The sequence below is a fragment of the Salvia splendens genome, chromosome 2 (assembly GCF_004379255.2).
Source record: "Salvia splendens isolate huo1 chromosome 2, SspV2, whole genome shotgun sequence".
Classification (NCBI taxonomy): Eukaryota; Viridiplantae; Streptophyta; class Magnoliopsida; order Lamiales; family Lamiaceae; genus Salvia; species Salvia splendens.
Window position 1 is genome coordinate 14,833,699 of NC_056033.1, and position 22,627 is coordinate 14,856,325.

The window sequence follows — 22,627 nt, forward strand, 5'->3', positions numbered from 1 at the left end:
TGGTATGATATAACACCGGTAATAAAAGACAAAAACAAAGACAAAATCATTGTTTATTCTTGATATTTGTGTATTGTAGTACATTGTTTACAGTTAACAATGGATGATAGTTTTCATAGTCAAAATATGACATCTTGGATAGTGGGGATGATATTGTTAGAGAAGATCACGGAGATCATGAAGAATATTCTCCAAATTATCGGAGATATGGAGATTTATACTATACCAAACATAGGAGATGCTGGATCAATGTAATTAATTTTATTACCTTGTATAGCAGATCCTTGTTCTATATTATAGTACCCTATGTACAATAATCAAATCAATGAAATATAGAATTCCTTCATTACCGATCCCTTTGAACATGGCATCAGAGCCGGCTGCCTTTCGGCTCAGAAAATTATCATCATAGCCGGAGAATACCAATCCCGACCTTCCTTAGCCAAGAACCAGAGTAAACAACCCTACACCAAAAATGTCAGATACGGAGGATAATAAACCCGACGATAACAAAACCAATCCAGAACCAAAACTGAAGAATAGCAAAAATGTCACGGTGGCATTTAAGCTCAACGTGAAAAAACTACCCGTTGTGGTCTCGACTTATGAAAGTCAAGATAGGAGGCAGGGGAGCATACTCGCACATCCGGGAAGAGCCCCCAGAACCCGGAAGCCGGGGATATAACGATTGGGAAGAGGACGACTTGGTGGTGTTCTCATGGATCGTCGACAACATAGAGAACGAAATCATTGCCGATTTCGCCCATCATCAGACATTGAAAGCACTATGGGATAGTCTCGCTGTCACTTTCGAGAACAAAGTAGACAAATATCTCATCTACGACCTGGAGGAGAAAATAATCACGATTAAACAGGGCAGTAGGGACTTGGAAACGTATTACCGGAAGATCCACGGGCTGTGGATCAATGTCGATCGATGCCAGAAGCAGCCAGTCACGTGCTGCGACAAAGGAGTGAACCAATACCGAACCCACTCGAACTAGAAGCGGCTATTCAAGTTTATAGCCGGATTGAATCGAGAATACGATTCAATCAAGCGTGACATCCTCAAGGAGAACCCCTACCCATCAGTTGAATCAGCATACGGGTGGGTGAAGACGGAGGCAGCTCGACGTCAAGTCATGCCACCGGCATCGTCATCTCCCACCCGCGAAGCCATCGGCGGAGAAGTCGGAAATACATCATCTGGGGTTGGAATTGGGAGCGGATTCATTGCCCAGAGTCAGTGCCCACCATATCGGAACGGAGGACCGCCTCGCTCCACCGTCGCAACCAGCCGGTTGGGAGGACGACCGGACAAATCCGGTCTCTGGTGTACACACTGCCAGAAACCCAAGCATACGTACGAGACGTGCTTCAAACGACTCGGATACCCAGAGTGGTGGGAGGAAAGGCAAAAGATGAGGGCGGCACAGCCGCAAGCGAAGATGGTGCTTCACCCCCATAAGTGTTCTAAATTTAAATGTCAACCCCATGGTTTGCAAGGAGGTCCCCCAGACTGCTCAAAATTTCTGTCTGACCCCCATCATGATAAAAATTTGAATATTAGCCCCCAAGTACGTGATTTTGTATCTAAAAATCCCTTTGCTCCCCTAGAAAAAATTTCCGCTGCATTTCATGTGAATAAAAGGGCTAATGTGTCGAAGGGTTGGATTTTTTATTGTGAGGCAACGGATACTATGACCCCGGATAGGAATGATTTTATTAACATGAGTACCATTACCAAAACTTATATTAAAACGACTAGTGGAGAATTGATTTCTGTTGAAGGGTCTGGCACTGTTGAAATATCTCCTACTTTGCATCTTGAGAACTGTTATTATGTTCCGACTTTATCTCAGCGATTGATGTCTATCAGCCATGTAACAAGAGAATTAAATTGTACTCTTCTGATGCACCCTAATTTCTGCATTTTACAGGATATTGGGACGAAGAGGATACTTGGGCGTGGCACTGAGAAATGTGGACTCTACTACGTGGACGAGATAGCTCAAACTGGTAGTGCGATGCTGGCTCACAGGTCCATGAAACAAGAAATTTGGCTGTGGCACCGAAGACTAGGACACCCTTCCCCTGGTTACTTTAAATTACTTTTTCCAAAACTATCTATTCCTAATTATTTTTTTTGTGAAACTTGTGTTTTAGATAAAAGCCACCGACAGTCGTTTAAACTCTCAAACACTCGTGTGCAATCTATTTTTTCTTTGGTTCATTCTGATGTGTGGGGTCCTGCACCTTTTACTGGGGGAAATGGTTTTCGATACTTCATTATATTTATTGATGATTGCACTAGAATGACGTGGATCTATTTCATGAAACATAAATCTGAAGTGATAGATAAATTTGTCTTGTTTTTCAACATGGTTCAAACCCAATTTCGTACTTCAATCAAAACCCTCCGATCCAATAATGGGAGAGAATTTATTAACTACCATATGACGAAGTTTTTTCAAGAAAAGGGGATGATCCATCAAACTTCATGTGCCTATACACCTGAACAAAATGGGGTAGCCGAACGAAAAAATAGAACAATCTTGGAAATAGCCCGAGCCCTCATGATTGAATCCAAAGTTCCTCAACATTTTTGGCCAGAAGCCATAGCCACATCCGTCTACCTTATGAATCGTCTACCCACAAAAATCCTGAACCAGAAAACCCCACTTGATATCCTATCCTCCCTATCCAAAATTCCCCAACATTTGAACCTTACACCCAAGATTTTTGGTTGCACGGTCTATGTCCATATTGACAAACACGAGAGAACCATATTATCCCCATGTGCTACCAAATGTGTTTTCGTTGGGTACGGGGTGAACCAAAAGGGCTACCGATGTTTTGATCCCAACACCCGAAAAATGACCACTACCATGAATTGTAATTTCTTGGAGACCGAATTTTTCTACCACACCCACCTTAGTAGTCAGGGGGAGAATGAGTCTGATACTTCTGTGGACTATCTAAGTTGGGTCGTGCCACTTCCAAATTCTTCGATTGAGGATCTAAGAGAACCAGTTGTCACTACCGCCGAGCATGTCTCGCCAAGTGAGTCCTCTCAACCGCGACCCCTCGATCCTACTCCGCCGATATCCGAGGTAATTACTGAACCGAATGTCCATACGGTAGATACTGACCCTATAGATGCAGAAATATTGGCGGAAAACAACACAGTTGACAGTGACACTGGGAGATATGTCCTTCCCCCTAGGAGCACAAGAGGGGTTCCACCAAAAAGATACTCCCCTGAAAAGATTGGAAAGAAAAGCCGATACGGAGTGGCAAATTTTGTGCAAGGAAATCTAACAAAACTGGCAAGGGCATTTGAAGCTGCCCTATATGACGAAGAAGAGATTCCACAATGGAGCATAAACACTGGAGAGAGGCCATGCTGACCGAGATAAAAGCACTAAAAAGGAACAATACGTGGGTCAAAGACAAGTTGCCTGAAGGAGTCAGAACTGTTGGTTGCAGATGGGTATTTACAATAAAGAGGAGGCCAGACGGCACAATAGAAAGGTACAAAGCCAGACTCGTGGCGAAAGGATACACCCAAACCTATGGTGTCGACTACGCTGAGACTTTATCACCTTTGGCAAAGATCAATACTGTACGAGTTCTGTTCTCTATCGCTGCCAACAAGGATTGGCCACTTCATTAGTTTGATGTGACTAATGCCTTTTTACATGGGGAGTTGCCAAAACCAGTCTTTATGGAACCCCCGCCCGGGTTCACTGACGAGTTTCAGGGAGGAGATGTATGTAGACTGCAGAAGACCCTTTACGGGTTAAAACAGTCCCCGAGAGCCTGGTTCGGCAGGTTCACAGAGGTGATGAAGAAGTATGGATATAGACAAAGTAATTCCGACCACACGTTGTTCATCAAGCAAAGAGGGGATAAAATCACGTGTCTGATCATATATGTAGATGACATGATTCTTGCCGGGGATGGTACAGAAGAAATGGCAGAGTTAAGGGAAAATCTGTTCAGCGAGTTCGAGATGAAAGATTTAGGGTCGTTGAAGTATTTCTTGGGTATAGAAGTACTGCGATCAAGGAAATGAATCTTCATCAATCAGAAGAAATATGTGTTGGATTTGCTTGCTGAAGTTGGGATGATAGATTGTAAACCAGCAGATACTCCAATGGTCCAAAACCACGGTCTGCAGATAAAAGAAGGGGCAAAATAGACTGACAGAGGAATGTACCAACGATTGGTCGGGAAGTTAATATATCTATCACATACAAGACCAGATATTGCCTATGCTGTAGGGGTCGTAAGCCAGTTCATGCACGCACCCCAAGAGGAGCATTAGGAGGCAGTTCTACGGATCGTGCGGTATTTGAAGGGGACAATCGAACACGGGATTCTTTTCGAGAAGCATGGGCACCTACAGATACATGGATTCACCGATGCTGATTGGGCCGGGAACCCAAACGATAGGAAATCGACAGCAGGGTACTTTACCTTTGTAGGAGGTAACCTTGTAACATGGAGAAGCAAGAAACAGAAGGTGGTGGCACTTTCTAGTGCAGAAGCAGAATTTTGGGGTATTAAGAGTGGATTAACCGAGCTACTATGGCTACGAAAACTTATGAAGGAGTTGGATCTTTTTTCATCCCAAACATGCAAGTTGTTATGCGATAACAAGGCGGCTATAAGCATTTCGGAGAATCCAGTCCAACATGATCGTACGAAACATGTGGAAGTTGATAGGCACTTCATAAAGGACAACATCGAAGCAAAGGTAGTTGAGATGCCTTATGTCAAATCCGAAGATCAGTTGGCAGACATATTGACAAAGGCAGTAAACTCGAAGTCCTTTCGAGAAGTATTGTGCAAGTTAAGTATCGGGAATCCCGTCACTTAACTTGAGGGGGAGTGTTAGAGAAGATCACGGAGATCACGAAGAATATTCTCCAAATTACCGGAGATATGGAGATTTATACTATACCAAACATAGAAGGTGCTGGATCAATGTAATTAATTTCATTACCTTGTATAGCAGATCCTTGTCCTATATTATAGTACCCTATGTACAATAATCAAATCAATGAAATATAGAATTCCTTCATTACCGATCCCTTTGAACAGATATGAATGTTAATTCCCAAGCCTCCGTGTGGATGGCTTTTTCCAAGATTTGTCATGCATATCTAGAGCAAATCGTGCAAAGAAAGATAGAGAAACACAAAAGGTGGATAGAAAAGAGACTTAAGGGTATACCCAACGCTTGCGGGCCGGACTGCACCTGGGTCCCTGCCCGCGGCCCACGTGTTAAACCTTTCCAATTTCTGGCCTGGGACGGTCCAGGTGACGCAGTCGCGTCTGGGGGCCGCGCCCGGGGTCCGGCCTGGCCGACGTTGGAGGTGAGCTTTTTCCGGTCTCGGGCCCCAAATTCTGGTTTCTTTTGCTTTTGGAAGAGGAAGAAGAGGGAGGGTGAGAGGAAGAAGAGGGGCGACGGACCCCCAATTTTCTCATTTTTTTGCTTTTTTTTGCATTTCGAAGAGGAAGAAGAGGGGTGAGAGGAAGAGGAAGAAGAAGTATTTTTTTTTGCATTTTTTTTGTTGTTCTAATTTTTAATATTTTTAAGTTTATAATTTATTATTTTTGAATTACAAATGAATTTCTCGTGTCATAATTGTTTAACGTTTTCAATTTTTACAAGTAAAATAGGTTGAAGTTGTGAATAGTGCAATTTAATAGTTGTGGTCTGGGATGTGGCTTGCAGGGTTAGAGGAGTTGTGACCTGAGACTCAAATTTAGGGGAATGATGACGTGGAGGGAACTTGAGGTCTGAATTGGGGACGGGGTTGGGGATGCTCTAAGAATGTTAGGAATTCGAATTCTCTTTTGGGACCTTTGGACCCCCTCAAAAACATGAAGACAAGGCTACTTTCACCAAGACTAATCCTAAATGGCTCCACCTAATTTGAAACATTCAATCTAATAGGCAATACCTTTAGGGTGTGATTGGTTCACTGAATAGGTTTTAATCAGTTTACAGATACACCTTTTTCCAGTGACTTAATCCTTCGAACATTGGCGTTTGGTAGAAGAGGTTTAGTGACTTAATCATTCATTTGGTAGGCATTAGACATTCTATCCTAGGGCTGGGAAAATATACCGAAATACTGCAATTACCGTACCGAAAAAATATTGAAAATACCGAATTTTCGGTATATCGTACTTTTCGGTACGGTATCATACCGTACCGACAGTTTTAGGTACGGTAAAGGTATCCATTTTGTATATACCGCGGTATACCGCGTTATACCGCATCATACCGCAATTGCGGTATATACTTCAAATAACAGGGTATACCGCATATACCGGAAATCACGGTATACCGCATATTACGGTATACAGAAATCACGGTACGGTATACCGACAAAAGCGGTACGGTAACGATATCTAAATTTTGGTATACAGACTTTTCGGTATACCACAATTGCGGTATACCGACAAAAGCAGTATGGTAAAGGTATGGTTTTTGGTCATACCGCACGGTACGGTACGGTATGCGATATGGCCATTTCGACACGGTATACAGTACCGTTCCAACCATATTCTATCCAACATTAGATTAAATATTGTGATGACAAATATGTCCCTACTTTTGGGAATAAAATGTCTCTCTCACCCTCCATCGTCCTTGACATACCTGCGGTTTGCCCTTGAAAATTCTGAGTTTGGCGCCATCTTCTCCACATTCCCACCATATAAGCACGTGCTACATACATTCCTTTCATCACAAATCCACCATCAACACATCCTTCGAGTGAAGTTGCTTCGATGATATCGAATGGAAAGCGAAAGTTCACATATGAGGGATCTCCATCAACACATCTCTTTCAAAACTCCTCATCTGTCACTCGTATGCGTACACTCCATATATGATGTACTTCTTTTTCAGGTGTTGCAAGTGCTGGAAAGGCCGACAAGGTGAAGGGCAACCGAACGCGCCGTTCGTGGATTAAACGCGAGGAAGAGGCTCTGTTGGTGGCGCTGCATGATCTAGTCGCGGGAGGGTGGAAAACTGATAACAGATTTCGGAATGGCTACGCCACTAGGGTGTGTCAGGTTATGAAACGCGAGATCCCAGACACACAGCTAAAGATGCGTCCACACATCAACTCCAAGATCATAATTTGGAAGCATGAGTACAGAGCCTTGTCTCTCATACTTGATCGTAGCGGGGTCGGGTTCAACTCGAACAATGACTACAAGATTGAATGCAACGACGAGCAATGGGCCAAAATTGTGAAGGTGAGTCTTAAGTTATGCTCTATACCTACATATGTGATGTATTTTTTGTGACACACAATGCTCCCTTTATAATAGGCCGATAGCAGTGCGAAAACTATGTGCAACAAGTCGTGGCCATACTGGGAGGACTGGAAGTCTATATTCGGGAAGGATCAAGGCAACGGGTGCGGGCAGAGGATTTGACCAGGCTGATGAGCTGCTGAACGGGAATGACACATCTGTGGCAGACGAGTCACAACCAAATATGGCTCCATACACAGTTGAGGACTTCTTCACTGATGATCAAATCGAAGGGGCCCTCAACTTTGAAGCTACAACGGATGTGCTGCTAGCTGACAGTGACACGGAAAGTGTTAGGAGCCCAAGCTCTGCAAAGAAGAACAGCTGCAAGAGGAAGCCGGAGGATGTGTTGGAGTCTATACTAGATGTGATAACGAAGATACATGAGGATACTAGTGACTGCCTTCAGACTTTATCCTCTTGCATCGGTTACGACTTCGATTTGAGTACGAAGCGAGTTGAGATCAGCAAGATGCTTGACGATATCCATCTTCTACCACAGAAGCACATGTTCATGGCGTTAGACATTCGTCTCAAGGAGCTAGAACGTTTGGACCTATTCATCGGTTTCTCATTGACTGACAAGTACGACTACATCCTCCATATCTTTGAGAAAAAACAGGGGATTTGAAGTTTGATGGTCTGGGTTTTAGTTTCCATATGGGTGTTACACCCCGTTTTTTGCATGCTTCATGGGGTGATATATTATACCATATCGTATTAAGGATTTGCATTAGTGAATTTGTGAACAACACCAAACTCACTTGTGCTGTAATGAATATTCTCTGTTGTGCATATTTATATGTGCATATATACACCCCATATGTAACTAAACACTTGTGCATAACATTTATGGTGATGTCGACTCATATCTACATCCTTTAATACATACCCACTTGCTTGGTATCCTAGTGAATACAGTTAGGCTCATTTTTTTTCTATAAATAGGGAGGGTTATGAGCAGGCTTTCTTCACACTTTCTCTCCACAAAAAGCTTCGTAAATCTGATATTCATACCCCTCTCGACAGTCGCATTCGCTCCAACTATGGCAGGAGGAGTAGCTCGCGAATTTCTTAAGTGAGACACTTGTGTTTTTACTACATGAATCGAATAATATGTATGGTTATACTCATGTGTTTTTTTTCCTAAAATGTTTATTGCAGTGCTATCAACGGGTTTCCTGTACTGTCACCCCCTTTTGTGGCCACATTCCACGGCCCCATCTACCGTTTGCGCATGGTATGCACTCCCGATTCCGCAAACGAGTTAAAATTCTTATGTATTGCGTAATGTACATTGAACTCGTTTTTTTATTCCACAACGCAGCCGCTGCCAGCGTCATGGGTGACGGTTTACGGCGTCATTGTCCCTATCTTCTGTCGGGTAGCCCTTTCCAACCAAGCACATTGGTTCGTCGACCTTTGTGTGGAGGGACTCACCTGGTGTTTTGGCCGAGGGTGGGAAAGTTTTGCCCTGCATGCCGGGTTTCAACCAGGTGACGAGCTCATGTTCGCCTATCAAAGCGATGGGCTCTTCATTGTCAGTCTTTTCGACAACGGACCTCCACTTTCATTATTCGACGATCCGGGTATGGTGTACTTTGATGTGTGTTTCCATTCATACCACTTTTCGGAAAAAATAAATATACTAACTCTTAGGCGTGATGTAGTTGTCGCAGTTGCGGATGTACAAGGTTTGGACGCGCTTCCGGACATTCAACAACTCTCCGCCGAGTAGGATGCGGCCACGACAGCGATGACAGCCGCCGCCCACATGCCGTTCCCCCCCACCGAGATCGTTGAGTTAGTCGAAGGTGCAGACGAAATGCTGCAGTGTTTCCCATCCCCGTTGTGGAGACACATGTCGGTAAGAACCCGCAACTTGAATATGGCTGTTGGCCGGCCGATCAACCAAACCGGCCTTGTCCTGCAAGATGCGACATAACCGCTGAAATGTGTTACGATCCATCCTCAGGTTGCTTATGCAATTCCTGTCAGTTAACCCAAACAATCGGTCCATGTGCTTAACTTGGGTCGGGAGTTTTGATTTCATGCTGTAGGCGATGGCTGCACGTCCACCCCATCCCTTATTCTGCGAAGAAATCATTGTGCGGACCATGTTCAAGACCATAAGCAGATCCTGTTGCTGGGTATGGACGATGTACTCCACCATAATGACAATGGCCTCTGTCTCCTTTCTTTTTTGTTGTCTGTCGTTAACCATCCTACAAGAATATGTTATGAAATGAGAAGCAACAATAAGGGAGTGAGTAAATAAAACACACATGGGATGACTAATCAGACGCACAACCATATCAGGGGCAACTGGCAATCAAGCACACAGCAAAATGGTTATGGTCAACACCAAAAGATCATCACAAATTAGGAAAATCAACACTAGCAATCAAACACATAGCCATATCAAAAACAACATCATGCACAGCATGGGCAACCTACAACCAACTTCGACGACGAGTCTACAGGACATGCTCACCACCAAAAAATGTACAAATCAACGATTACAAGGGGTGAACATCACTTTAAAGGCATTTTTGCAGATGGGTATGAAATGAGAAGGAAAAACAGGGGGGAGAGTGAATATTGTCTGAGCATCACAAAGGGATGGTATCAATCCGAGCTGGCCATCAAAGAAGGGTGAGGAATTCATACTTGGGAAAATGATACTCGATCTACTGGGTAGATGCGTCAAATAAAACTCAGTAAATCCTTATACATAATGAAATAGAACCAACAAATTCACTTCAGATCTCAGCAATAATCGGTAACCTAACATTTCATAATTCAATTTTAGTGGATGTGTTCATGGTCAGCATGTTATATCAATGTGTAAGCCCCAAAATTTAAAATTGAGGGTTTCATATGGCGACGCCTGTACCGGCATACCTGTGGTGGTCGGAAACCTGAATTTGCCGCCCCAATAAGTGTCTGGTGATAGGTATGTGCTTGTAGAGTTCGAAAACTGAGAGGGTAATTATGGCATAAAGCTCCAAAATACGAAGTCGGAGAAGCGGAGAAAAAATTATACCATAACTTTTCTCCAATAGTGAAAGGTCAGAATCACCGTTTCTATTGTCTATTTCACCAAGATCTGGGAAATTTGTTTTAGGTTCTCTGACAAAATCGAGCTCTATAATGAGCCATTTTATGGGCTTTTATGAGATTTTATGGGCTACCAATCATGCCCTTACATTAAATGAATTAACAATTAGATGCAACCGCTATTGTAAAATATATAGATTTCACAAAAAGGTGATGATTTAGTCTTTAAGAGAGATTTATCTAAAACAATCGTCGAAAACGATTTACTCTTTAAGAGAGATTTATCTAAAACAATCTCGAAAACTAGATATAAATGTGTTAAAATTAATTTATACCAAGAAGAATTACACGAAAATAATCCAAAAATAGGATTTAATTACTAAAATGTGGAATCATGATGATCCATCCAACTCAATCGTGACATCTTGGGTAATACTAGTAATTACTGGTTAGTAGTGTTAATATTGTTATTACATTAAGTTGTGTCCTAGTCAAGGTCTACTTGAGTAAACCTTGGTTGGTTGAAAATTGATTGTAACATAATAAATAATTGTCTTGAACTAAAAAACTCTTAGTAAAAATAAGTTAGTTAGATTATATTAGCAATAAATTTAATAAAATAATGGATATTGGATATCTTAAATATGGGTAAATAATAAATAAAAATATTGCCTAGATTATTCAGAATTTGCATTGAGCTAAAAGATCATTATTAACTTCGATAGCGGCACAAATTACTATCAATTTAATTTAATGAGTGAACTACAGATTCAGAATCTACGTATGGTAGTTGGAATGCAACAAATAATATTACAAGAATCTACTTATGGTTGTAATCACATTTCAGGTCCTTTTTTCATTATTTCGAGTCTTTTATGCCATTTTTTCATTCTCTTTTAAGTTTTAACCATTATGCCACTTGATGACACTTAGCCTTTCTCATTATTAATGCCTTCTTCAATTTTTTTTAAATCTTTCTTCTTCTCTTTTCTTTTTTTTCTTCTTTCTCTCTTATGCAAGTTTGTTGAAATTTGAAATCCATGAGCCGCCTATTGGAAAGAAGGGGTGTTTGCATGCGTGTCGTATGCGTGTGTCACTTCTATTCACCAATATTTACAAGTTTCCACTTTCCAAAATACTAGTATCTATTACGTTGCCACCTACACACTCTCTGTCGTCGCCTCTCGGTTAGTCATTGGCCTCCCTTAGCAATACAATTTACGTTTTTAAGTTCATGAAAAGACATATATTTAGCATACAACACAAAATTAAAATAAAATATTATCAATGAATAAAGAGAATTTTAGCTTTAAAAATCTAATACGTTTTTTATTAATTATTAATATATGTAAAGAGTCGGGTATTTTGGTATCCAATCATTAGGTTTGGGTACCCGAAAATTTTTTGGGCCTGGTATCGGTGTGCATTTTAGACGATTTTTGGGTTTGGGTACCAGTTTTTTTCGGGTCGGGCACTCATAGATACTTGAATTCCACCCCTAGTGGCAAGACAAATTAACACTCAACAAAAATTAGAATTTTTCAGAAATAAAAGTAAAGCAACAATTATGATTGCTATTTTAATTGTTATTATCGGAAGTTTTATTTAATTTTATACTCTCTGTCCCATAATAGATGGCAGAGTTGGATAATGACACGAGATTTTAGGAGATATTTTGTGTGTTAGATGAAGAGAGAAAATAATATATTTATTTTAATGTGGGAGAGAAAATTTTCCAAAAAATAAAATGTGACATCTTTTATGGGACAAACTAAAAAAGAAATTGTGACATCTATTATGGGACGGAGGTACAATTTTCACATAATTATAATAAATATGTGTATATGATAGGTTGATTTCTAAAATTGCTTAATTTTTTTAGGATTGTTCATTTAATTTTTTTCTTACACATGTGATATTTAATTCTTAGATAATGTAGGTAAATTTTATTTTAAGCAATTAGTTCAAAATGTAAATTTATTAAAATGGATATTAAATCGTGCCGTGCATCAACACGAGAAAATATTCCATGGTCTTGACACACCAAGTTGGCAATATGATTTGGTGTGACCAATTAATAATTTTTTGGCAAATGTAATTAATAACCATGTACAATTTGGCAACTAAATACACCTAATATATGGAACATTTTCTTAATTTATTGGCCTTTATTTCTTTTATTGAAATTTGGTGCACATAAATTTTATTTTCTTATTTTTAATTTTTTATAATATACTATTGGAATATTAAATATTAGAATTAATTTATAAATATGCTAACAAGTGTAATTATATACAATATTGAAACTAAATGCATCTAATTATTTTTCGCATTTTTATGCTTTTATTTATTTAATTAAATATTTTGACGCATATTAACTTTATTTTTCAGTAAAAATAAAATAAAATTTATCTCCTACCTTTAATGTTTTTCATTAACTTTGTATATGTTATTAAAAATTAATATAAACTAATCAATATACTAAAAAAGTTCAAATTATCACATTTTATCACTACTTCTATAGATTTTTTATAGAAAAAAAATAAAGTATCATTTTAGTATATTAATTTATTATGACTACAATTTATTTTTCTTGGATTATTAATATTCATAAAAAATATGTTTTCTTCCATCTTTAACATTTTACTAATAAAACTTTTGATGCATATAATTTTTTTCTGTTGCATAACAAATGTAAGTGTTCTTACACTATTAATATTTTATTTTCTTGCTTAATTTTTTAAAATTATTTTTACATGTTATAAATATATTAAAAGTTGTAAATAATTAATTAATATTCTAATAAAGTTCAAATTAATTAATTTCTATTTTTAATAGTATAAAAAATTAAGACAAAAATAAACCTTATAAGCATAAAAAATTTCAAATAAAAGATATAAAGGCCAATTCATTTGGCTGATTTCCACTAATATTGTCAATAAACTAATCCGTAGATTTTTCTATATATTGTAAGATAAAGTAATAAAGTTAGATTATAAAAATGCAAGTGAAATCAGTCTAGAAACATTTAAAAGAATAAATTAATTGCATATGTGAATAATTTAACTTAATTATTCAACAATACAAACTTTAAATAATTTTGACAATAATTGAGAAATGAATTGTACGTAAACTCGGTTTCTTTACAAGTTAGCAGTTCGTTATATATACGTACGAATACCTTGTATCTATCTATCTGTGATTCTATTCTTCCCAGCCTTCCTTGTTTCTCCCACAATCGCCATTACCGACAACCACAAATCGTTGGGGTTTGTGGTAAACTCAGGATTATATTTCTACCACATTTTTCTTCGATTCGACTTGTCTCGGCCTAGATCTGCTATAAACCAGAAAACAAAAGGTATTTTTCTGTATTTTTTTTGTAATTTTTGGATCTGACCGTTTCGTGTGTTAATTTTCTGTAAATTTTGTTTCATTGTTTGTGCAATTCGATCTTCTATTGTTGTTTGTATTGATTAGCTTCTTCTTTATGTGATGTTTTTGAAAAAAAAATTCAGTAATTTCTTAACATTTAAATGTTGAATGAATTGTCGTTAGCTGGATCAGATACATAGACGTCAAATTGGATTGGCTTTGTGGAATTTCATTAGTTCTTCTTCATTCACATTCTGTCATTAGATAATTATAGATTCGGTAAAGGAATATGGAGGTGAAGGAGGAAACAATTTTAAGGAACTGGTAGATTTTTGCTTCGAATGAAATGAAAATTCAAGTTTTATCTATCACTATAGTGTTGCTTTTGATTTGTTCTCCCCCTCCTCCAACAAGTAGTGATTGGGCTTGAGATTATAAGCTTTCAGATTGATCACTCTTGCAATTTAGCGCCAAAATGTTTGGCTGCTAACCCTTGTGGACCTTTGATATAAGGTTGGATCCATCCCACTCTGAAGATATGTTTGAGTCTCTCAAAAGATTTATTAGGCCTGACTTCATGAAGTCTGGGCAGACTTTTGCCTTTTGTCTTTTCAGATCTTGTGCAGTTAAACTCAAATACATGATCATGTTCTTCAAATATTTGATGTCCTCTGATAATGTTTTTGTTGGGGTACAAACCCATCCCACATCGGATGAGTGAGGGAAGTTGGAAGGTGTATATAATTCCTGTCCAACCCCAATTAGTTTGAGGCATTTTGGGAGTGACCCAAAAACAAATCCGTGCGGGCTTGACCCAAAGCGGACAATATCAAACTAATGTTGCAGTCGACGATCCTAACAAGTGGTATCAGAGCCCAGGTGGCTATGGGTTGTGCCTGGATGAGCCCCGGTTAGGGTCGGGCCCTGAAGGACTCGGGTTAGAGTCGGGCCCAAGATGACCCAGGGGCCAGGGCTGGAACGACCCATATTCGTGTCGACTGCGTTCCCGATGTGGTCTCGGTTTGAGGGGAGATTTGTTGGGGTACAAACCCATCCCACATCGGATGAGTGAGGGAAGTTGGAAGGTGTATATAATTCCTGTCCAACCCCAATTAGTTTGAGGCCTTTTGGGAGTGACCCAAAAACAAATCCGTGCGGGCTTGACCCAAAGCGGACAATATCAAACTAATGTTGCAGTCGACGATCCTAACAAGTGGTATCAGAGCCCAGGTGGCTATGGGTTGTGCCTGGATGAGCCCCGGTTAGGGTCGGGCCCTGAAGGACTCGGGTTAGAGTCGGGCCCAAGATGACCCAGGGGCCAGGGCTGGAACGACCCATATTCGTGTCGACTGCGTTCCCGATGTGGTCTCGGTTTGAGGGGAGATTTGTTGGGGTACAAACCCATCCCACATCGGATGAGTGAGGGAAGTTGGAAGGTGTATATAATTCCTGTCCAACCCCAATTAGTTTGAGGCCTTTTGGGAGTGACCCAAAAACAAATCAGTACGGGCTTGACCCAAAGCGGACAATATCAAACTAATGTTGCAGTCGACGATCCTAACAAGTGGTATCAGAGCCCAGGTGGCTATGGGTCGTGCCTGGATGAGCCCCGGTTAGGGTCGGGCCCTGAAGGACTCAAAGTTAGAGTCGGGCCCAGGATGACCCAGGGGCCAGGGCTGAAACAACCCATGTTCGTGTCGACTGCGTTCCCGATGTGGTCTCGGTTTGAGGGGAGATTTGTTGGGGTACAAACCCATCCCACATCGGATGAGTGAGAAAAGTTGGAAGGTGTATATAATTCCTGTCCAACCCCATTTTGGGAGTGACCCAAAAACAAATCCGTGCGGGCTTGACCCAAAGCGGACAATATCAAACTAATGTTGCAGTCGACGATCCTAACAGTTTTCTGGTTAACCACTCTTGTTCTTGTTACTTCACCACTTCCATATGGTTTATAATAGTTGCAGCTTATAATGTAAAGAGTTTTGCATTTTTCGGTTGATTGGTTACTCAGTTAGTTCCTTACAATCTCTTTTTCAGTTCAGTTTACGCATTCCGTTTTCTGTTTCCTTGGATCTTACCTATTATTTTTGTGTATTTCATTTGGTATTCTCTGGTTTTATTCATGGCACTTGCAATTAAGTTCTGTTTTTCAGTATAGTGCTTATTAAAGTATTATATGAACTGTTAGTATGATTTTCTAGCTACTGGTTGGAAAAAAATAACAAATGTAAGGGGTGGTAGAGTTGATTGCCGAGTTATTGATCAGCCATTTTGCTATTAGTTTCATACAAACCCAATTTTTCTTCTTTTTTATGCATTAGAAATTCCTTTTTTGCATGGTTTACTACTCTATAATATATTCCGTATATTGCATTAGGTACTCTTCTAAGACAATTATACTTTTACTGCCGACTCTTACTTGACACTATTTTTCTGAAGTTCCGGATCTACTTTTTCAACCCAAAATCCAGGTCTAGATTCATGAAGCAAGAATCAATTATTTTATTTTATAGAGTTTTTTAATATTCTAGAGTGCTTTGGGATTCTATTTTGATGCCCAATTACACCATCAACAATCTTTCCTTTTCTTTTGCTTTGCTTCAGAAAGAAAGTGTTAACAAGTGTTCCTTTTTGTAACAAAGGTGTCGAATAGGAGAATATTCTAAATTATGGCATGGTATGCTATCTATATCACTAGATCTGCTAAAATTTCACTATACCACGCCGATTGAAAAGTGCCAGCCTGTAGTACAGCTGGAATCTGGCAGCCTAATTTTTTGGCATGACCTGTTGAATATATGGAAATTAATTTTTATTATGACATGCATATGGGGGTTGACTGTCTGTTTCCTCAACTACAGCTTAAATTTTTTACTTTGGTTTCTATTTACAACTTGGTTATGTCCTTGCTCCTTAGTGCAAGATGGTTATGGAAGACCGACAACATTGATTAGACCATTACACTTATCATCATATTTTAAGTACAGATGTCGTTGTAGAGTTCATGTAGCTTTCCTCCCCTTCCCCTTGGACATGCATATACGAAGAAAGAGCAAATACTCAGTTTATAAATTGTTTTGGGTTATCAAGTTAATCCATCAAAGTCTTCTATAGGTAAAGGATGAAGGCAGTCATTCTTGTTGGAGGGTGTTTGGCACTAGATTGAGGCCACTGACACTGAGTGTGCCTAAGAGCATCAGCAATGGAGACGTCAAAACTGCGACGCCGATTTTTCGCCGACGCCGGTTCTGACGCCGAACCATTGCGACCGGCGTCGGCGAAATCGGAGTCAATTTCGGCGTACCCATGCCGATTCGTGTGGTGACGCCGGTTCTAACGCCGATCCTCACGGCGCCATTGTAGGCCCCGGATCGGCGTCAGAATTTTTTTTTTTTTTTCGAAAACACTTTATATACGCGCTTTGGACGTCATTTTCATTCGACTCCAAAAGGATTTAATTGAAGAGTTGTGGGCGCGGAGGATTGGAAGGCATTAGTTTTTATTTAAATTTATGTAATTTTTTTAAATGTATTTTTTTAAAATTATTGTACTTTTTGAAATTTTAATAGTATTATTCAATTTTCCTGTATTTATCTCGTAAATTAAATTCCGTATGTTGCTACAATTGTAAATTAAATTTATATAATTGTTATTGGTGATGTGGATAGGCTATGAGAGGGCTATTTGATGTCCAGTTGCATGTCCAGATGATGTGGCAGAAAGATTTTAGTGCTGGATGATGTGGCAGTGAGAAGGCTATGTGAGGGCTATGGGAGGTCCTAGACCATTGTGGATGCTCTAAGCCGCTCGTTGATTTTGCTAACAAGCCCATGATTTTGCACCAGGTACGTTCTATTTTGTTTTTTTGAGAGGGTTCATTTTGTTGGGGGAGGGGGTGTGAACTGGGCCCCACGTTCTAACATGATACATGTATTTCAGGCATAATGCTCAGCATAGTATGATGTTTTAAATCATAGTATATCCATCATCACGCATGTTAAAACTCTTCTTGCCATTGTATCTGGTAGAAGCCCTCAAGGCTATTGGAGTAACGGAAGTAGTCCTAGCCATCAATTATCAGCCAGAGGTGAGCTTCTGTTAATTTTCTAAGCAATTTTACTGATGAAAGATCCTTCAATTTTTTTACTGGTTTTGCTTTATTAACAACATAATTTTTTCCTTTCCAGGTAATGCTGAACTTTTTGAAAGATTTTGAGGCGAAGGTTGAGATCAAGATCACATGTTCGCGAGAGACTGAACCTCTTGGAACAGCCGGTCCCCTTGCCTTGGCTTGGGACAAGCTGCTAGATAAGTCTGGAGAGCCATTTTTTGTTATTAATAGTGATGTTATCAGTGAGTACCCACTGAAAGAGATGATTGAGTTCCATAAATCCCATGGAGGTGAAGCTTCAGATCTGATATATATAGCCCAAGAATTACTCAATATTTGACCTTACAAACGAATCTCTCCCCTAATCATCAGGGAAGGTTTGAGGTTCACAAATGGTAAAAAAGCAAAGAAAAGAAAATGTGAATTGCTTCTTACAAAGCTCTTTCCAAAATTGACAATATACACACTGACACTACGAGCATCCGGTCATGGTGATGATGGGTGTCAAAGAGAAACTGCCTAGATTGATGCCACAAGCCAAAACATGATATAAGAAGATATGGCAAGAAGAAACCACGACGCAAAAGCAAAAGCTATGGATATCTGGATCATATCGCATGACAAATTCAAATCATCATTGCAGATACTTGTATCTCTAATGAAGAGCATCATAACACCGGCCGAGGAGCAAGCAGCTGCAAGAGATAGAGTAGCAGTCACCTGCAAAATGGAATTTAAGTTGGAAGTTCCAAGCAAGTTTGGTCAAATGAAATAAATTTAAGCTGCCAACAGAGCATCTCCATCACAAGCGACAGTATGACTGTTTCACAAGATCATGCAATAACACTCATTGCCGTCGATACTGTTATGTTTTCAGACCATTGAACAGTTCTGTCACCAAAAAGATAAAAGAAAAAGGGAAACAATCATGCATGCCCCTCTTTGTAAGATTTTCAGCCATCTACAAATATATGCAAAGGATTTTGTATTTATCAAACATAAGCCTACTGGAATTTGAGTGAATATATTCAATTATTTAAATCAGAGTTAATACTCGCAACCTTCCTAAACATGCATGTTGAGATCACAATAAAGGATCCTGAAGCATCTCTTCCTATTAAATGATGGGGTGTTTGGACACATCCTTACGTAGAATTCCAGCTCAAGCTCAATGTGAGATTTTCTGGTATAATTCAAGTTAAGTTATAGTTTTAGATTTCAGGTTCTATATATGCTCTCGGATTAGTGTTTTTAGCCAAAGCTAGAACCTACAAAATTCTACTCCCTCTAGAAAATGACATGAGTTACTTATGCGATAAAATGAGACTAGGAGTTGCCAAGTAGCCAATTATGTACCTATTTCTATATGGTGGCTACTGGATAACTTCCTCCTGGTGGCTAGGGCTATGTGACCAAAGTATATGCCCTAAAATCGTTTTGTATAGTTCTTGCAATAGAGGGGAGCTTTTTTTGGGTAATGAATAGGTTACAGGAAATAACTATACCCTTAATCCAAATAAGAGTATCTGAACAGCACCGTTCCTTCTTGTGAATATTAATTCACTTTAGTACCCGCAATGTACGTAATGATATTATAATATTGGGTTTCTTAAATTGTTTTATTTTTGTTTGATATTTCAATCATTATCGTGGTGTGCTCATGTATATCCTAGTACAGTTCCTATATATGTGTTGTGTCCAATTTTATGCTTATCATGTCTCGTTATCATCTCAAAATGAAACATGGCAATTACACAAACTATCTCCTCTAAATGCGATAAGGCACAAAATCACACATCTTCTTTCTAATTTGACAGTCCTGACAAACAAATGGGGTATTTAGAAGTGACTGGCAAATATGCATCAAAGTCAAAGTGTCCCATATTCAACGTAAAAAACTGTCACATGAAAGTATCAACATTAATAGGGAGTGCAGATTGAAAGAACACACTGGAAGTATAGATAAAATACCAAAGTGACATCTGCCTACATGCTTCATACTGCAAATCGAAGTGATAGCGATGTTTAAGAGCATCAAACCATTAAGGCCCTTCTTGGTATGATGGAATAGAATGAAGGTGGAATGGAATAAAGATAGGAATGGAATGAAAATTTCTTTCCAATTTCATTCCATCCCCTCCTTTATTCCATCGCACCAAGCAAATGAATTGAATGGAAGTAGGAATCACATTCCATTCCATTTCCATCTTACCAAGAAGGGCCTAAAAATTTCCCTCACTTGGAAAAAGAACCACTATATACAGCCTGGAGGGGGTTTACTTTTCCTCATTTACTTCCAACAATTTTTCTCACCAAAAACTGAACCATTCTAATAATTTGTTCTACTTATAAATTTCAGCCAATGCCATATTTATGTGTGATGCAGAAGGATTCATCACTAGACTCAACTAACTGAGCACATCTAGACTACTCATAAGTCATAAGAATGTAACAAGCACAAAGTATTACATATCCCCATCAAAAACTACCACCAATACAAATCTAGACAGTCAGAAAGTATACTTCAGCAAGTGATGGATGGAAAAGACTCGGTAATTGTCTGTCCATTGTAGATACTATGTAAACATGTGGCGATAAATGCAGTTCAAACTAATGAATTTCTTGAGTGTGTTATTTACCCAGTCACCGACGACAAACAGGCTCACAATGATGTTGGTATGCAGGTCCTTGTTGAACCTCAAAGCATGTACATCTAGGCACATGAGTCCAAAGCTCCACAAAACCTGAAGCCCCATCGATGCAATCAAGTAGCTGTCAGAGCAAAATGTTTCAGCCATTAGTAAGAAGACACTTGTCCACAACTCTACTCGGGTACAAACAATTTCTAGACAGTAGACACACAAGTATTGACATCCAAGACTCGAAAGAAACCATCTTGCGTGACTTGAGGGATTTTGACTATCAACTTCAGAAACTATATCGGTACAAATGCCACTTAATTCAGTATCACCAAAAGCACCAGCCAACAAATCAGAGAGATTCTGACTATTTATTTTAATATTGCAGTTTTGCATCCAACCATGGAACCCTCATTTAAACATTTCAAGAATAGCCTCCAAAACGTTTAAACGTTTTCAGTATCAACCCCAAAATCACCAATCTCCATTAAATACTATACATAACAAGTTACCAGAAATAGGAAATTCTAGATTTCTATTATTGAGACTCCTCTATTAGGAAAGTGCCACTGACTCACCATCTACATATAGTGCTAGGATATAATGAAAGAACAACCACCTGAAAACACAAATTTCTTTCCCAAAAGAAGCAGCTGCAAACATAAAAAAAACTAGAGGAAAACAATTGTCCAGCAGAAAAAGGGGGAAAGGATAATTACCAAAAGGCAGTAGCAGTTGAGAAGCCAGAAGCAGAGGCCATGACCCCAATTGAAGCAGCTGCTGACACACACTGCCCAATCCTCAATATCAGCCCACTTTTTCTCCCTGGGCTTCCAAACAGCTCCTTCATATCTCTATCTCTCTGTATATATATGTATATTACTGCGCAAGATATGAACAAGTTACTATTTTTCCTGGTAAAGATTGAATCTTTATGTGATGGGTTAGTCCCCCAAGGCAGATGGGACAGTGGGATTCACTCAAAACATTCCTCCGCGAGATTGGAAATGAAAAATCAAGAAAAACAGAAACCCCTTCTCCTCACCCTTTTGAAGAAACCATTAATATTCTCTCACTTTTCTCGGCCTTTCGAATACCGATATCTATAAATTCAGCTCATATTCAGCCATATTTTGTGTGTGAATTGTTGAAAAGAGTGATTCGCCGAAGAAGAAGGTCTAATTTTGTTATCTGAATCTCATCACTCGATTCATCTGCTTGGATCCTTTACCAACCTCACCAACTGAAGTAGAAAAGGAGCTCTGAAAATGTGAAAAAAAAGGACAAAAAAGGTATATTTGTCGCCATTTCTTATGATTTTAATTCCAGTGGTGGACTCTTTCTGTTAGCCACATAAAATTGAACACCTTTGTTTGAAATGTGTTTATTACGCATTCAATTCTTGACATTTTCATTATTCAATTAACAATGTCAAAGAAATAGACATTTTGTGTTTCGTAATAAACGGAAATATTTGACATTTCATTATTATTCAGAATAATTTGTAATTTTTTAATGATTTATTGTTACATTATATAGTGTTTTTACTGCTTCACTTTATAATTCAAAAAAGATGAGAATATTAACTGAAATTACAATAAAAATCATTCATTGGGGAAAATATTTAATACTCCTAGAAAACATTGTAAGGAGTAGGACATACCTTCTACGAGAAAGGAATATACCTTGGCAAAAATGAAGTATGTACTAAATTTCTCATCAACACCAACATTTCTAAATCAACTTAAACGTTCTTAATTATATACTCCATCTTGGTATAAGTGACCAAACAATTGCATATTTTATATTGATTTGATAGTTGTTACGCACATATTTCTTCACATAAACCAATTTGGATTGATTGTGCTTTGAAACATAGAGTTTTATTTTTAACTGCAAATTACATATTATTGGAAGCTGAATTGTTAGGATTCATACTAGAATTGACAAAGTGATTGTGTTGGGCAGGCACTAAAGCATTGATAAATTGGCTACAACATCAAAACTTCATCGAAAATACAACCAGAATTTGTAATTTTAAGGGCTATGCCTATACCCCTAATTTGATTGTTTAACAATAATCACACGATTTGTG

At 38.9% G+C, this 22,627-nt stretch overlaps 3 protein-coding genes and 1 long non-coding RNA gene across 6 annotated transcripts; 2 read left to right on the forward strand and 2 right to left on the reverse strand.

Annotated features, from left to right (window-relative positions):
• Window positions 1-8,170: 8,170 nt before the first annotated feature.
• Window positions 8,171-10,484, reverse strand: LOC121768799. Its single transcript, XM_042165356.1, has 2 exons — window positions 10,249-10,484; window positions 8,171-9,569 (listed from the first exon to the last, which is right to left on the reverse strand). The coding sequence occupies exon 2, from the start codon at window positions 9,566-9,568 to the stop codon at window positions 9,149-9,151; it is 420 nt and encodes a 139-aa protein (XP_042021290.1). The 5' UTR covers window position 9,569; window positions 10,249-10,484; the 3' UTR covers window positions 8,171-9,148.
• LOC121768782 lies at window positions 8,301-9,548 on the forward strand. Of its 3 annotated transcripts, none has more exons than XR_006043415.1 (4): window positions 8,301-8,422; window positions 8,509-8,584; window positions 8,672-9,211; window positions 9,320-9,548. XR_006043415.1 is itself a non-coding variant. In XM_042165345.1 (4 exons), the coding sequence occupies exons 1-4, from the start codon at window positions 8,301-8,303 to the stop codon at window positions 9,080-9,082; spliced, it is 528 nt and encodes a 175-aa protein (XP_042021279.1). In that variant the 3' UTR covers window positions 9,083-9,548. The 3 variants fall into 3 exon arrangements, 2 of the variants coding, with proteins under 2 accessions (XP_042021279.1, XP_042021268.1); XM_042165345.1 differs by having other exon boundaries at window positions 8,672-8,933; window positions 9,015-9,548; XM_042165334.1 differs by having other exon boundaries at window positions 8,672-9,548.
• Window positions 10,485-13,584: 3,100 nt separating the features above from the next.
• LOC121789800 lies at window positions 13,585-18,194 on the forward strand. Its single transcript, XR_006048153.1, has 4 exons — window positions 13,585-13,765; window positions 17,451-17,627; window positions 17,722-17,869; window positions 17,970-18,194. It is a non-coding gene; the product is annotated as an uncharacterized LOC121789800 (long non-coding RNA).
• On the reverse strand, window positions 18,165-21,874 carry LOC121789793 (CASP-like protein 5B1). Its single transcript, XM_042188163.1, has 4 exons — window positions 21,578-21,874; window positions 21,252-21,414; window positions 20,533-20,665; window positions 18,165-18,613 (listed from the first exon to the last, which is right to left on the reverse strand). Exons 2-4 carry the CDS (start codon window positions 21,380-21,382, stop codon window positions 18,413-18,415), a joined length of 465 nt encoding a protein of 154 aa, XP_042044097.1. The 5' UTR covers window positions 21,383-21,414; window positions 21,578-21,874; the 3' UTR covers window positions 18,165-18,412.
• Between the last annotated feature and the right edge of the window lie 753 nt (window positions 21,875-22,627).